The sequence below is a fragment of the Symphalangus syndactylus genome, chromosome 8, assembly GCF_028878055.3.
Source record: "Symphalangus syndactylus isolate Jambi chromosome 8, NHGRI_mSymSyn1-v2.1_pri, whole genome shotgun sequence".
NCBI classification, from domain to species: domain Eukaryota; kingdom Metazoa; phylum Chordata; class Mammalia; order Primates; family Hylobatidae; genus Symphalangus; species Symphalangus syndactylus.
In genome coordinates, this window is record NC_072430.2 from 142,165,986 (window position 1) to 142,179,161 (window position 13,176).

Here is a 13,176-nt window from a genome sequence, read left to right on the forward strand (position 1 = left end):
TCCTGAAGCAGAGCCCTCATGAATGCGATGAGTGCCCTTACACAGAAGCCTGGAGGGAGCCCGTCTCCACACAGAAGGCGCCATCTGTGAGGAATGGACCTCACCTCAACCAGACACTGATTCTGCTGGAAGCTTGACGCTGGACTTCCCAGCCTCCACAGCTGTGAACAATACATTTCCGTGGTTTTATAAATGACCCTGTCTACGGCGTTCTGTTATAGCAGCACAAAGGAACTAAGACAGTGGGCACCTGTATTTCCATTTAGAGGCGGGAACTGACTCTGAAGTGAGAACCAGTCACAGAGTGGAGGGAGCACTCTGAGAGCACATCGCCAGGGGAAGAGGACTGTAGCCAGGAAGTTGTTATGTCATGGGGTCATCAGAGGACCCCGCGATGTTGTTTCTGATGATTCCTGAAAGGCGGCTTTTTTCTGGAAGCGGACAGATGATGGGGGAGGGACAGGAAGCTGAATTCACCATAGTGTCCGAGAACACCGTCTACCAGCTGGAGCTGTTCAGACACACCTGTGGCCAGTCCCCGTGGCAGTGAATCTCCTGTTTCTGGACAACAATCCAACAGGGAAAGTGGGGAGGAGGGTTGGGAAGTGAACTCTGGTCCACAAGTTCAACCACTGCACTCCACTAAGCAACTGGCACAGCCAATCCCTGGTGAAGGCTTAAAGATGAGAAAGATGGGGTCAGCGCCTGTCTTCCTGGCCTCAACACATCAGGATGGAGGATTTAGGTGTTAGCAAAAAGTGGCTCAAAGTTCCAATGAAGGACAGAAAGCAAAGGGAGACTTCTTTTAGAAAGGAGACATTGGAACTTGGATGTGGCTTTAGTTAAGGAGCTCCAGGCATCTCAAGTCAGCCCTGAGAGGCAGCGGCCGTGTCTGCCAGCTATGCCCCAGCCGCCAGCTCAGCATCTGGCAGGCAGCAGGTGTGGGTGCAGGAATGAGTGAACTCATGGGAACCAGCCTCAGCAAAGACGCACAGTCCCTGCAGTGCCCCAGGGGCTGGGAAACGGTGAGCAGCCACCAGCAAGACCAAGGCAGCGCAAGAGGCCACGGCTCAAGGTTTCCCCCAAGGAGGACTCTGTCACTTAAGGAGTATGGCCTCTGAAGTAATGTAAATATGGCCTGGAAGATTCAGTCAACACCTATTTCCTTAGTGCCTACAATGTGCAGGTGCACTATCTGCTCCCAGAGTTCAGTCATGAACGAGGCCACAGTCAGCCCTGCCAACCCACCTGCATCAGCTCAGGCACTCAGAGCAATGTCACCTGGATCTGCCCTCCTTCCCATGTCACTGGACTCGCTGTCTTTTCCCTGCAATGAAACCTCCAACAGCTTTCCCTGCCACTGTGGGTGGAGGGGCCCCCTTCCTCTTCCCACCTTCGTACAGCTTCCAGGCCACCTCCTTAAGAACCCAAAGCAATCTGGTCACATCACTTGGCTGGAAATACACCGAAATGTTAACTGTCCTTATCACGGGGGGGGGGGGAATCACAGGTGACTTCAGTACAGCCTCCTCTCCTCTTCCATCACGACCCTCCCTCCCATCCTTCCCCAGGTCCAGCCACACTGAAGTTCTCCCCATACCCCACACACGCCAGTAACTTTCCTACCCGGTGGTCCTGCCGTGCCCTAGGCAGGGGCTTTTAACCCCTACCTAACCCTCCGATTTGATTTACTTTTAAATCCACCTCTAGAGGGTAGACTGTGAGCTTCAGAGAGCGCAGGTAAGTTCATTACTTTTTCAACAACTAGGAGAGAGCCGCGATGCACCTGCCCCGATCCTAGAGGCTGGGGATCCACGAGAGAAGTGACAAGTCCTTGATCTCAGGGGGCAGACGGCGGGGAGAAGGATGGATGCCAGCACGGAGAACACGCGTGTAAAGACAGAAACGCACACATCCACACCATGCCGCTGTGAAACCGGCGCCCAGGAGGCTGGCCAAGGTCACAGGAGCGGCGGTGGCGGGCGGATCCGAGCACATCTCGGCCTGACCCCAGAGCCTAGCTCCCACCCCGGCGAGGGACTCCCACCCCGACTCACCGCGGAATGGGGAGCGCCAGGCTGAACCAAACCCTGTGCCCACCCCTCCGTGCAAACCCCTCAAGGCAACCCAGGCCCCTGATAAGCCTTCCTACCCCCAGCTCTCCCCGCAGGTCCCCACTCAACCGGTGCCCACCGCCCTGCCGCGCGTCGCTCCGCGATTACCGGCCCGCCAAACAGTCCCCGCAGAGTCCACCCTCCGGGGCCCCCGGTCCCTCAAGTCCCGCGTACCCGGCCCTGGGCATCCCCAGCGTCCCCGTGGTATGGGACCCCCATCGTCCCTGACACCTGGCGTCTCCGCCCCCCGCCCCCGTCCCCCGCCCCGCCGTCCCTGGCCCCTGGAGTCCCTGGCCCGCGCTGCGGACCTCCGGCTCTGGCATCCCCCGGGTCCCCGCGGCCCCCGTCCCCCCGCGTCCCCGCGTCCCCGGCCCAGCGCCCGCTGACGCCATGACGCCGCGGCGGAGGGAGGGGCCGGGGCCGGGGCCGGGCAGGGGCGGCGCGAGCGGCTGGAGCAACGGGCCCCGCGGCAGCTGCGGGCGACGCGGTCGATGGACATGGGCACCCAGGGATCGGGGCGCAAGCGGCTCCCCAACCGGGAGCGGCTCACAGCGGAGGACGACGCGCTAAATCAGATCGCGCGGGAGGTGAGGGCGCCGGGCAGGCAGCCGGGGGGCGCGGGGCGGGCGCGGGGGCCGGACGGCTGTCAGGGTCTCTCCGGCGTCCGTCTGTCCCGCTGCGCGTCTGTGCCACTGCGCGTCCGGCTGCAGGCGGGTGGGCTGGGCAGGCGTGCGCCGGGGGGGCTGATCCCCAGGCGCTGCGCCCCGGCCCCGATCTCGGCGGCCTGCGGACCCGGCACCCGTCCTCCAGCCCCGGGGCCCAGCCCGCGACGCTGCGCGCCCTCCCCCACCCCGGCCACCGTCGGCCGCTGCGCCCTCGGGAGAGGAGCCGGGCGCCGCCAGCGCGCAAGGTGGCCCGGGCTGGCCGGGCGGGGGCGAGCGCCCCGCTTTGTTGTGCGGCATGGGAGGGGGCAGGGGCTTAGGCCCGACCTGGAGGCGGTGGACGGTCGCCGGAGGCCACATGGCCCTGCTGAAATGGCCGAGTCGCTCAGGTGACCATTTGTCATCCATCCATCGATGTCACTCAAGGTGCAGCTCAGAGATGAACTTGGGGATCACTGAATTTTCTTTCAGGACTGAGCCTGGAAACAGGTCCAGGCTCACTGAAACGTCTTCATCAAAGTTTCCTGGGCAGAGTTTATTGTAACTAAGATCATGTTTGGTGATGAACTTTACCTGTGACAAATTGAAGGCGCAGTAGAGTGGGTATTTGTACAAATGCCTTTTTTTTCCTCCGCAAGGGTTCTACCTTAAGGCTAAAGAATGTGCATGACATCCAGAAAGCCGTATAGGGACAGAGAGCAGCAGCTTGGGAAAAGGGGAGCCAATAGGTTGCGGCCCCAGGGGGACAAAGGAAGCTTAATTTTTGACAGTGTTCCCTTTGTAGCATTTGAACTGTGTGCCAGGTTGGGTGTATGAATGCAAAGAAAGTCTCTGCCTTGTAACCCGCTTCACAGGTTCTTTTCCGTGTTGGGTGTGATGGCGAGCTTTTCCACATATAATTCTTCCCACAGGAAACACCTCCAAGCCATTTGGACTGTGGTGTCTGGCTGCATCCGTCAGATATTCTGGGGGATCTACTCTGTAACCAATCCTTAGGTGTTTGTAGTTGTAAATACCTGATTTTGCTCTTACGGACATGTGGCAGTCACTCAGTATTTGTTGACTATTGAGTGAATAAAGACTTCTGTGTTTCTCTGTATGATACAGAAAAGGGCTTTCCAGGCAAACCCTTATTCATTCCTGGAAGCCCACTGTGACCTCCAGGAGACCTTCCAGACTCTCAGCCCTCTCACATCGCACCAGGCCTAAGGCTTCCTGGCTCCACGGCCCTCCATGGCATGCCCGCACCTGGCATGGCAGTCAGGATACCTTATCATTATTTGTTCACCTGTAGAAGGTGACACCCAGACAGGAATTATCTTACTTTTGTATCTCAAGAGCTCAGCACAGAGTCAGGCACATACTAGGTGTTTATCAATGTCTGTTACATTAATTAATAAACAAAAGAAGTACAAGGCATTTAAAGGACCTTTGGCTAAATATAGACATTTGCTAAATATAGTAGCTTGAGTATAACTCCCTCCTGTGAAGACAGTCATTTACGTATGCATTTGACCACAGCGCCTAACAAGTGTTCCCTGTAAGGGCCAGAGGTGGCCAGTGAATCGCGAGCCTTGTCTTGATGTCAGTGGTTATGGGGCAGAAGAATGAGAAGAATGAAAGTTTCCAGAGCTTGCCTGTTATCCACTGGTGTTTCTTTTCTTTTTTTTTTTTTTTAACACAGTCTCCCTCTGTCGCCCAGGCTGGAGTACAGTGGTGTGATCTTGGCTCACTGCAACCTCCACCTCCCAGGCTCAAGAGATCCTCCTGCCTCAGCCTCACCAGTAGCTGGGATTACAGGCACACACCACCACACCCGGCGAATTTTTGTATTTTTAGTAGAGATGGGGTTTCACCATGTTGGCCAGGCTGGTCTCAAACTCCTGGCCTCAAGTGATCTTCCCGCCTTGGCCTCTCAAAGTGCTGGAATTACAGGCGTGAGCCACTGCGCCCAGCCTATCTGCTGGTTTTTATAAAATAGATTGAAAAGAAAGGCAAGGGAACACTCTTTGGGTTGAGAGCCCTGAGGTCCTGCCTCCTACCAGGGAGATGCAGTTGGAGTTACAGAGATAGACTTGTGAGTCAGAGCTGGGCTTTGAAACAAACGACATAGTTCTTAGCTAGCTGTGCCATCCTAGGAAGGTGAGTTACTCAATCTCCTCTGGGCCTCTGTTTTCTCGTCTCTAAAATGGAGAAGAAAAAATCTCCCCTGGCTGTCAGGATTAAAGAAAGTGGGTAGCAATGTAAAGTACGTAACTAGGCTGTGGGTAAATATGAGAGATCCTTACACACCCCTCCCCGTAAAACCCAGCCGTAGATGCAGCTGTTACGAGTGCTGAGTAGCACAGATTGATAGGGTTGCAGGGAGCAGGTGTGACATCTTATGTTTTAGTACAAATTAAATTCTATTTCTCAACTGTGAAAACGAAAATCACTATTCAAATGGCAAATATCTATTCCTTGAATTCATCGGGGTTCTTATAGAAATCAACAAAATTGTCTTAGGTTCGGTACTTTCTTATTCACTCATTGACTCAACAGATACAAGCCATGGTATCCAAATTCCTGTCCTGGGGAGACTGGAGAGTCAGGGAGGAACCCGACAAGGACCTGCCTGCCCTCCAGGAGTTGGGTCAGAAAGGGGTTGACACCTGTAGATCGATAATACTAACAGAAGACAGGAAGGGATCTGATATAAAAAGGGCGTAGACAGTGTTCTGACGGTTTAGACATGAGAGAGAATCACAGCAGGCCAGTGGTCTCAGAAGTGGCTTCCTGGAGGAAGTGGCATTTTGAGTTCTTGAAGGCTGTATCTACCAGTCAAGATGCTTTGGCTGCTGGGACAGAAACCCCGACTGGACTGGCATTGACAAGGGGAAGTATACTGGCTGGAGCACAGCAAGCCTGGAGGCAGGGCAGGATTCCCCGCCAGCCTCACCAGTGGCTCGGGCCTCTTTTTCCCACAGCACCTGTGCAGCTGGCTGGGCTGGGCCATCCTCTGCGGGTGGCCCCATCCTCAGACTGACTTGCTTCTTGGAGGCCAGCTGGCCTTGGCTTTCCCGGGCTGCCCCTGTGGAGCCCACACACCATCTCTTCTGGTGGCTCTCTCCAGAGAGCTAGCAGTATCTCCACGGTTAACCTCCATGAGTCTGCCTGGCCACTCCTGCACCAAGCTCTGGTGACAAGGATCGTGGACTTAGGGGCTCAGTGCCTGTGGCAAAGGAGGGTGGATCTACCCTGTGACCTGTCAGGCTCGTCCTGGGACTGGGGAGATCCAGTCTCCCTGAAATACTTGGGAAGGTGTGGGGGCCTGAATGGAAACTGGGGAGCCTTCAAGAAAGTGGGAGGGAGTGGGCTAGCACTTGGTAGAAGTAAGTGGAAAATTCTGGGCTGAGGTCATTGTGAAGCCTGAGTCACCTGGCAGGGACGTGGGTTCCAGTTCCGCTGGAGCGAGGAGAAGAGCTAGGCTCCCCTGCACAGGGCTTTGCAGTCTTCTGGGTAGAAGCAGGACTCATGGCAGAGGCAGCCTTTGGAGGGTGCATTTCTGCCTCTGTAGCCGATGTCCTGCTTCCATGTTATGGTTTAAACTCTAGGCAAGCGTATAGTAAAGGGAGTTATTTGCAAACGCTGTGTTATCGCAAGTCGATTATTTCTCACTCTCTTGTTGCAGTGGAATTCAGGCGGGATGTTATCAGGAAAAAGGTTTAGTACGCACTTGCAGAAGCTCATTAACACCAAAGGCATGAGCTGCGCCTCCCACTTCTGGGGAGGGGTGTTTCCAACGCAGATAGATTTTCCTCTCCTACCGCATTGCACATTCTGCTGGTGCATTTTGATAACATCCCAAACTTCTCATTCAGCACTCTGCAGCTGAGTAAAGTGATGCTGGTCTCACCATGCAATTCAAAGTATTGCTCTCAAATGAAGAAGGCTTTTCCCAACAGGAACAGTCATTTATGCATGCTGCATTAGGAACTCGCCGTGGGGCCTTGCGACAGTGCGGTGAGCTTATTATCCCCTCGTGGTGCCGCAGGTACCCCTTCCTCACCCAGCAGGACGGGGCCCCTCTCCCCCATAACTGTTTCTGCAGCCTTCTCTCTGAGCTGGCCCCTCTGTGGCCTGCGGCCTCGGGCCCTGATCCATGGCAGGGGCACTGCTGCCCCACCCAGCTCCCCTCCGCTGGCCCCAAGTTGACTCGTGGGCCTGCGGGTGCTGGCTGTTCAGGCCTCACAGCTACCGCCTTTCACTTGAGCCATGGCCACACAGGAGTCCAGTTGTGGAGAAGGGGTCACACTGCCCCCAAGAAATCCAGTTGTGGAGAAGGGGTCTCACTGCCCCTAAGGCAGCCTGCAGCCATCAAATAACCATTTTGTGAGGTCACAAAATGTCCCCCAGCCTTGTTTCAAGGTGCAACCCATTCTGCGGTACATTTCCTGCTCCGAAGCTCTCTGGGGGCCAGACTGAGGCCGATTCCTGCTGAGGCCACCTCCCAGGCCAGCCCTTCCCTGACCGGCCTGCCTCCCTCATGCTCCTGCTGGGACAGGGCTCATATCCAGTCCTGCCATGGGCTCTGCTTCTGAAAGTCAACATAAAGCCATGCCCCTTGTTTCGGGTAGTTCATAAATATCGTGTCTTTTCATCCTAAGTCCCCCTTTCATTCATCTTTTCTCCCTGTCCTTCCCAAATAGCCCTCCTATATCAGCCTGTGTGGAGGGAGCCTGTCTCTCTTCTCCTCAAGGCTGTTGGAGAACCAAGCTGGGGGTGGGGTGCACGTGTTCTTTTCCAGAACAGTCCAGAAATGGGGTTCAGTGTGGAAACTTCACTCTCCCTCTCTCCAGCACTAACCTGACCCGGCCCCTCTGGGGTGGAGAGTCCAGGACAGAGCCCGGCTGCCAAGATGCAAATCTGGGTCCCCACTGCAGTCCCTCGCCCTCAGGTGAGGTGACCCCAGGGCCAGCGTTCACCTGCACGCAACCAAGATGTCAGACTTGTCCCTACAGCCTATTTCACTTGATTTGAAAGTGAATTTCATGACTTTTTTCTTCTATGAATTTGCCTTTCTGAGGCTGGCCAGCAGATTGCACACCAACTGGATGCTGCTGGACACTGGTTTGCCATTGGGGCCGGGCCCTGCCCCTTTGTTCCACAGGAGTTGGGAGAGGTGAGGGGCGTTCAGTGCCCAGCAGGACATAGGACTGTCCAGCCTGAACAACATCCTGCCTCCAGTTGTAACCCAGCCGCAGTGGAGTTCCTGAGGGCCGTTCTGCAGCTGATTCTCCTAAGCCAAACACCCATCTTGGCAGATCGTCTGCAAGGTTTTAGGAATGTGACAAGACTGGCGTCCCAGACGGATTTTTACCGACAGTCTGAGCTGTTGGAGGGCGCGAACACTGTGCCTGTGACCTTGGGCTGTTTGTGTGATTCCCGAAAGATGCTTCTGGATTTCTGAGTCCACAGAAAACTCAGCTGTGGACAGGCCTGCTGGTCCCCGATGGCCCTGGGCCCCACCCCACAGCTATTTTTGTCAGAGGGCCAGCTGTCTCCCTTCTTCCTTTTCTGGGTGACTCTTGAGCCACTCGTTGGCCTGGTACTCAGGGTTGGGATGTGTGTGTGTGGAGAGCATGAGAGGCCGTGTGGATGAGGGAAATCCAGGACCTGGCTTCTAGCCCTGCCCGTCCCCTGTGAGCCCTGCCTGTCCCCAGTGAGTGTGAGACAGGAAAGGAGAGAGGGGCGAACGGAGGTTGCTTCTAAGACCCAAGGTGTGCCAGGTACTCTGGAAGCTTTACTCCCATAGTTTGTTTAAATCCTGTGAAAAGAGTTCAGAGTCTTTCTGTTTGACAGAGAGAAAACAGACACAGAGACAGCATGGGACATGGCTGAGGCCACCTATTAATTAGGGGCTGCTAGTTCATGGCCCAGGCTGCTTCCTAGATCAGCCCCTTGGCTCCCTCCAAGACCCCATTCAGGCCATGTCCTGCAGGCAATCCACCTTCCTATCCCTGGCACATGTTGTCCCCCACTGACCTCTGAACCACCAGGAGTGACATTTCAGGAGAGAGAGTCCCATATCTGTCTCTGCCTTACTGTGTCTCTCATCTTCTTTTTCCATCCTTTCATCTTTAAAAAATTCATTTTTATTTCATCAGAGTAATATATGTTTTTACTCATATTCTCAGGCCGTTCCCCACACAGCAGGCTGGGCAGTCCTTTTAAAATATGTCAGATCATGCCAGTTCTCTGATAAAAACTTTCCAAGGGTGTCTCGTATCACTCCGTAAAAGCCAAGTCCTTAAACAAGCTACAAGATCCTCAATGATCTGGTAATGGTCTCCTTGTTTATAAATAACATGCATAATGTATTACACATTGGTTTATCGATTGTAGATGCTGTCAGCTGGCTCCTGCTTTGAATGATGGGACTTGGTGTGCATGGGCCCAGTTCAGGCCGGCTCCCTCCTTTCCTTCTCTGAATCACACTATAGTTCATTGTAGTGTGGGGCTAAATGAATATTCACTGGCAGGACAGACTGCTTAAGAGTGTGGGTGCCAGAATCAGATTTCCTGGGTTCAAATCCTGATTCTGTCCCTTATACCATGACTTAGGGCAAGTTACTTATCAACTTTGTGCCTCAGTTCCCCCATAGGTAAGATGGGAAAGTTTTAGGAGTATACTTCACCCAGGGCAGTTATGAAGGTAAATGAGATCTTTCACAAAAAGACCTCTGAACAATGACTGTCACATAGTAAATGCTCAGTAAATGCTGGTGATGATGATGATGTTGCCAGCTATGTAAATAATGTCAATTGCAGAGCCAAGCAGTGTACTATAATCTTTCTTTCCTTATACAACTTTCTGCTTCTTCTAGAGTTAATGATTTATTTTCTTTTTCATTGCTCATCTGCCTACATATCTAGCTTATCTATCTGTATATCAACATATCTCCACAAAGTTTTCAACAGAACCCATCAAAATGCTATGTTCTATATGATTAAACAAATCAGATAATCTCTCAATTCCATTTTATTCTCCCATGGAAATCTACCCACTAGAGACCTCTGTCCTCTAGATCCAGTCTGGTCTGTATATTCTCAGGGTTTCCTGCACCTGCCATTCCTTCTGCCACCATTCTGAGAATTTATTTTACCCCCTTTTTATTGTTGTTGTTAGGTCCCTATTTTCTGGATTCCATATTATCTTCCTTCTTGGATTGCTATATTATTTTGCTGGAACACATCCTTCAGTAGCTTTCGGAGCAAGAATGCCTTTTCTAAGTATTCACATGTCTGAAAATGTCTTTATTCTACATTCATACTTGATTGATACTTTGGTTGTTTATAGAGTTCTAGGTTAAAAATAATTTTCCAAAGAATGATGAACTCTGTGTCTTCTTTGACATAATTTCCAGTAAGTATTGTTAATTGGAAAAAGTAATATACAGAAAATAAAAATAGTATGCTGTTCCTTGTGTGAGAAAGGCTGCAATTTTCCTGCATTTGCATAAAAATCACTGGCAGAACACAATGGAAGGAGTGTGGGGATGGAGGTGGAAGCAGGTTGCCAAGTGCCACTCTTCATGCTCTTGATATTTCAACCATGTGACTGTATTACCTAGTCAATAAAATAAACTAATAAATATCAAAAAAGTAAAATTAGGAGCCAGGCATATGGCTCACACCTGTAATTCCAGCAACTCAGGAGGCTAAGGTGAAAGAATAGCTTGGGACCAAGAGTTCAAGTCCAGCTTGGGCAACAAAGTAGGACCCTTCCTTTAAAAATATATATTTTTAATTTAGCTGGGCATGGTGGTCCATGCCTGTAGTCCCAGCTATTTGGGAATCTGAGGCAGGAGCATCGCTTAAGCCCAGGAGTTCAAGACCAGCCTGGGCAACATAGTGAGACCCCCATCTCCACAAAAAAGAAAAGAAAAAGTGACTGGGTGTGGTGGCTCATGCCTGTAATTCCAACACTTTGGGAGGGCAGTGAGTGGATCACTTGAGCTCAGGAGTTTGAGACCAGTCTGGGCAACATGGTGAAATCCCTTCTGTACTAAAAATACAAAAATTAGCCAAGCACGATGGCCTCTGCCTATGTTCCCAGCTAGTTGGGAGGCTGAGGTGGGAGGATCACTTGAGCCCAGGGGACAGAGGTTGCAGTGAGCTGAGATCACACCCCTGCACTCCAGCCTGGGTTGACAGAGCAAGACTGTCTCAAAAAAAAAAAAAAAATTTAAAAGAAAAAGTTTGGAAACTTTTAGGATCTTCTCTTTATTCTCAGAATTCTGGATTTTTTCCCCCACTTATTGAGCATTAATTGGGTTCATTCAATCTGGAAACTTGTATCCTAAAAGTCTGGGAAATTTTCTTGAATTTTTTCCTATCCCTATCATTTTTTCTGTTCTGTCTTACAGTAACTTCTGTAAGACAGAACAGAAAAAGAAGTTATTTTTCACTTTCCTTTCTTTTCTTTTCTTACTTTTTTTTTTTGTCTTTTGGTAATACTTCATGGAAGATTCTTCAACTTTACCTTCCACTCCTTCTACTAAGTTTACCTGTTTTATATTGAATTGCTAAGTTTTTTATTGTTCTTTATTTCTTCTTTATAGCATCCTTTCCTGACTCACTAATGCAGTACCTTTTCTTACTACTCTAAGGATATTAAGCAAATTCACTTAATTTGGGGATTTTCCTGAAAATTTTTTTGTTCCCTGCATCCTGGTCTGTTTCTTCCTGTTTCTTTTTCTCCTTTGTGTGTTTTGGCCTCTGTCATCTTGGAGCCTTTCCCAGATGTGTGGTGATCCTCAGCTACCCTTTCATATTTTAGAGGGAGGCACTAAACATGGTGACTACAATTTGAGCAAAGGCCAGGAAGGGAGAGATGTCATGAAGTATGAACAGGAAGCCACACAGGGTGGCTGAAGTGTTGGTACCAGACAGTGGTTCCTCAGGCAGGGGCACGCAGCTCTGATTTGAACCCAGTCTCTTGCCTTTGAGGCCAGTGCCCTTGACCACCATGTCAGTGTTGGGAGGAAACATTGCTTAATGTTAACCAGTCAGACTTCTCTAATTTGATGCCTACAGATGGAGTTTTGTTTTTGATTAAGGGACTAGTAAGGCTGGAAAAGAAAGTTGAAAATTAATCTGTGACATACACCAGGGAAGAACAGCTAACCTCTAGTGTCTACACAGCTCAAACAAGGGAACCCATCATTATGGTATTCTTTTACTGAGAGTGAAATAAAATGTCAAATTAGCTGAGCAAATAAAGATAGTAAAACAAAAAAAAAATGAGGTTTTCATGGCTTCAGACATCAAGAATTGGGCTGGGCATGGTGGCTCATGCCTGTAATCCCAGCACTTTGGGAGGCCGAGGTGGGTGGATCACCTGAGGTCAGAAGTTCGAGACCAGCCTAACCAATATGGTGAAAACCCATCTCTACTAAAAATACAAAAATTAGCCAGGTGTGGTGGCATGCACCTGTAGTCTCAGCTACTCGGGAGGCTGAGGCAGGAGAATTGCTTGAACCCAGGAGGCAGAGGTTGCAGTGAGCCAAGATCGCACCCCTGCACTCCATCCTGGGCAACAGAGTGAGAATCCATGTCAAAAAGAGAAAAAGAAAAAGAAAAGAAGCAAAGGAATAATTCATTTATTTGCTTGGAAAGTTCTCTAAGATCTGAGATATACTTTCCATAAAACAAATAAAATACCTGGAGAGTTTAGGTAGGCAGAATGTGATATGGCCTTGGCAGTGGGTAAACTCTTGGATCAGCAAGTCTCTGAGAGCCAGATCTGTTCAGAGCCTCCACTGGCATATTATCTTACAAACTCTCCATCCACTCTTGGCTTGGGGAGTGAATGAAAAATCACATAGTGGTCATGATCATATTTAAACATAAAGAAATCAGGAGATCTAAAGTTATTCATGTATTTTTAATCTCCGTCATGTAGGTTTATCAATTTTGCCCTCATTGTCCTTGATTTCTTTCATTTTTATTTTTTACTTTCTTTGATGACATTCCTTAGGCATCTGGGAAGATGTGGGGTTTTCCAGGTTGACACTCATGGAGGTGGGGCTTCCATCTTGACCGAACAGCTAGCATGGCTCTACCTTGTATTCCCTAAGACAGCAGCCCCCACCCTTTTTGGCACCAGGGACCAGTTTTGTGGAAGACAACTTTTCCACAGACCAGGGTGTGGGGATGGTTTTGAGACGATTCAAGCACATTACATTTATTGCGCACTTTGTTTCTATTATTATTACACTGTAGTATATAATGAAATAATTATACAATTCACCACAATGTAGAATCAGTGGGAGCCCAGAGCTTATTTTCCTGCAACTACACGGTCCCACCTGGAGGTGATGGGAGACAGTGACAGATCATCAGGCATTAGATTCTCA

At 50.6% G+C, this 13,176-nt stretch overlaps 1 protein-coding gene across 14 annotated transcripts in view; it reads left to right on the forward strand.

Annotated features, from left to right (window-relative positions):
- The first annotated feature begins 2,539 nt into the window (after positions 1-2,539).
- The window catches only part of LRRFIP1 (LRR binding FLII interacting protein 1), a 158,573-nt gene continuing 147,936 nt past the window's right edge, over positions 2,540-13,176 (forward strand). For all 14 annotated transcript variants that reach the window (XM_055291096.2, XM_063645783.1, XM_063645785.1 and 11 more), the window contains exon 1: positions 2,540-2,701. In XM_055291096.2, coding sequence (XP_055147071.1) covers positions 2,606-2,701 — 96 coding nt within the window. In that variant the 5' untranslated portion in view covers positions 2,540-2,605. The remainder of the gene's footprint in view (positions 2,702-13,176) is intronic.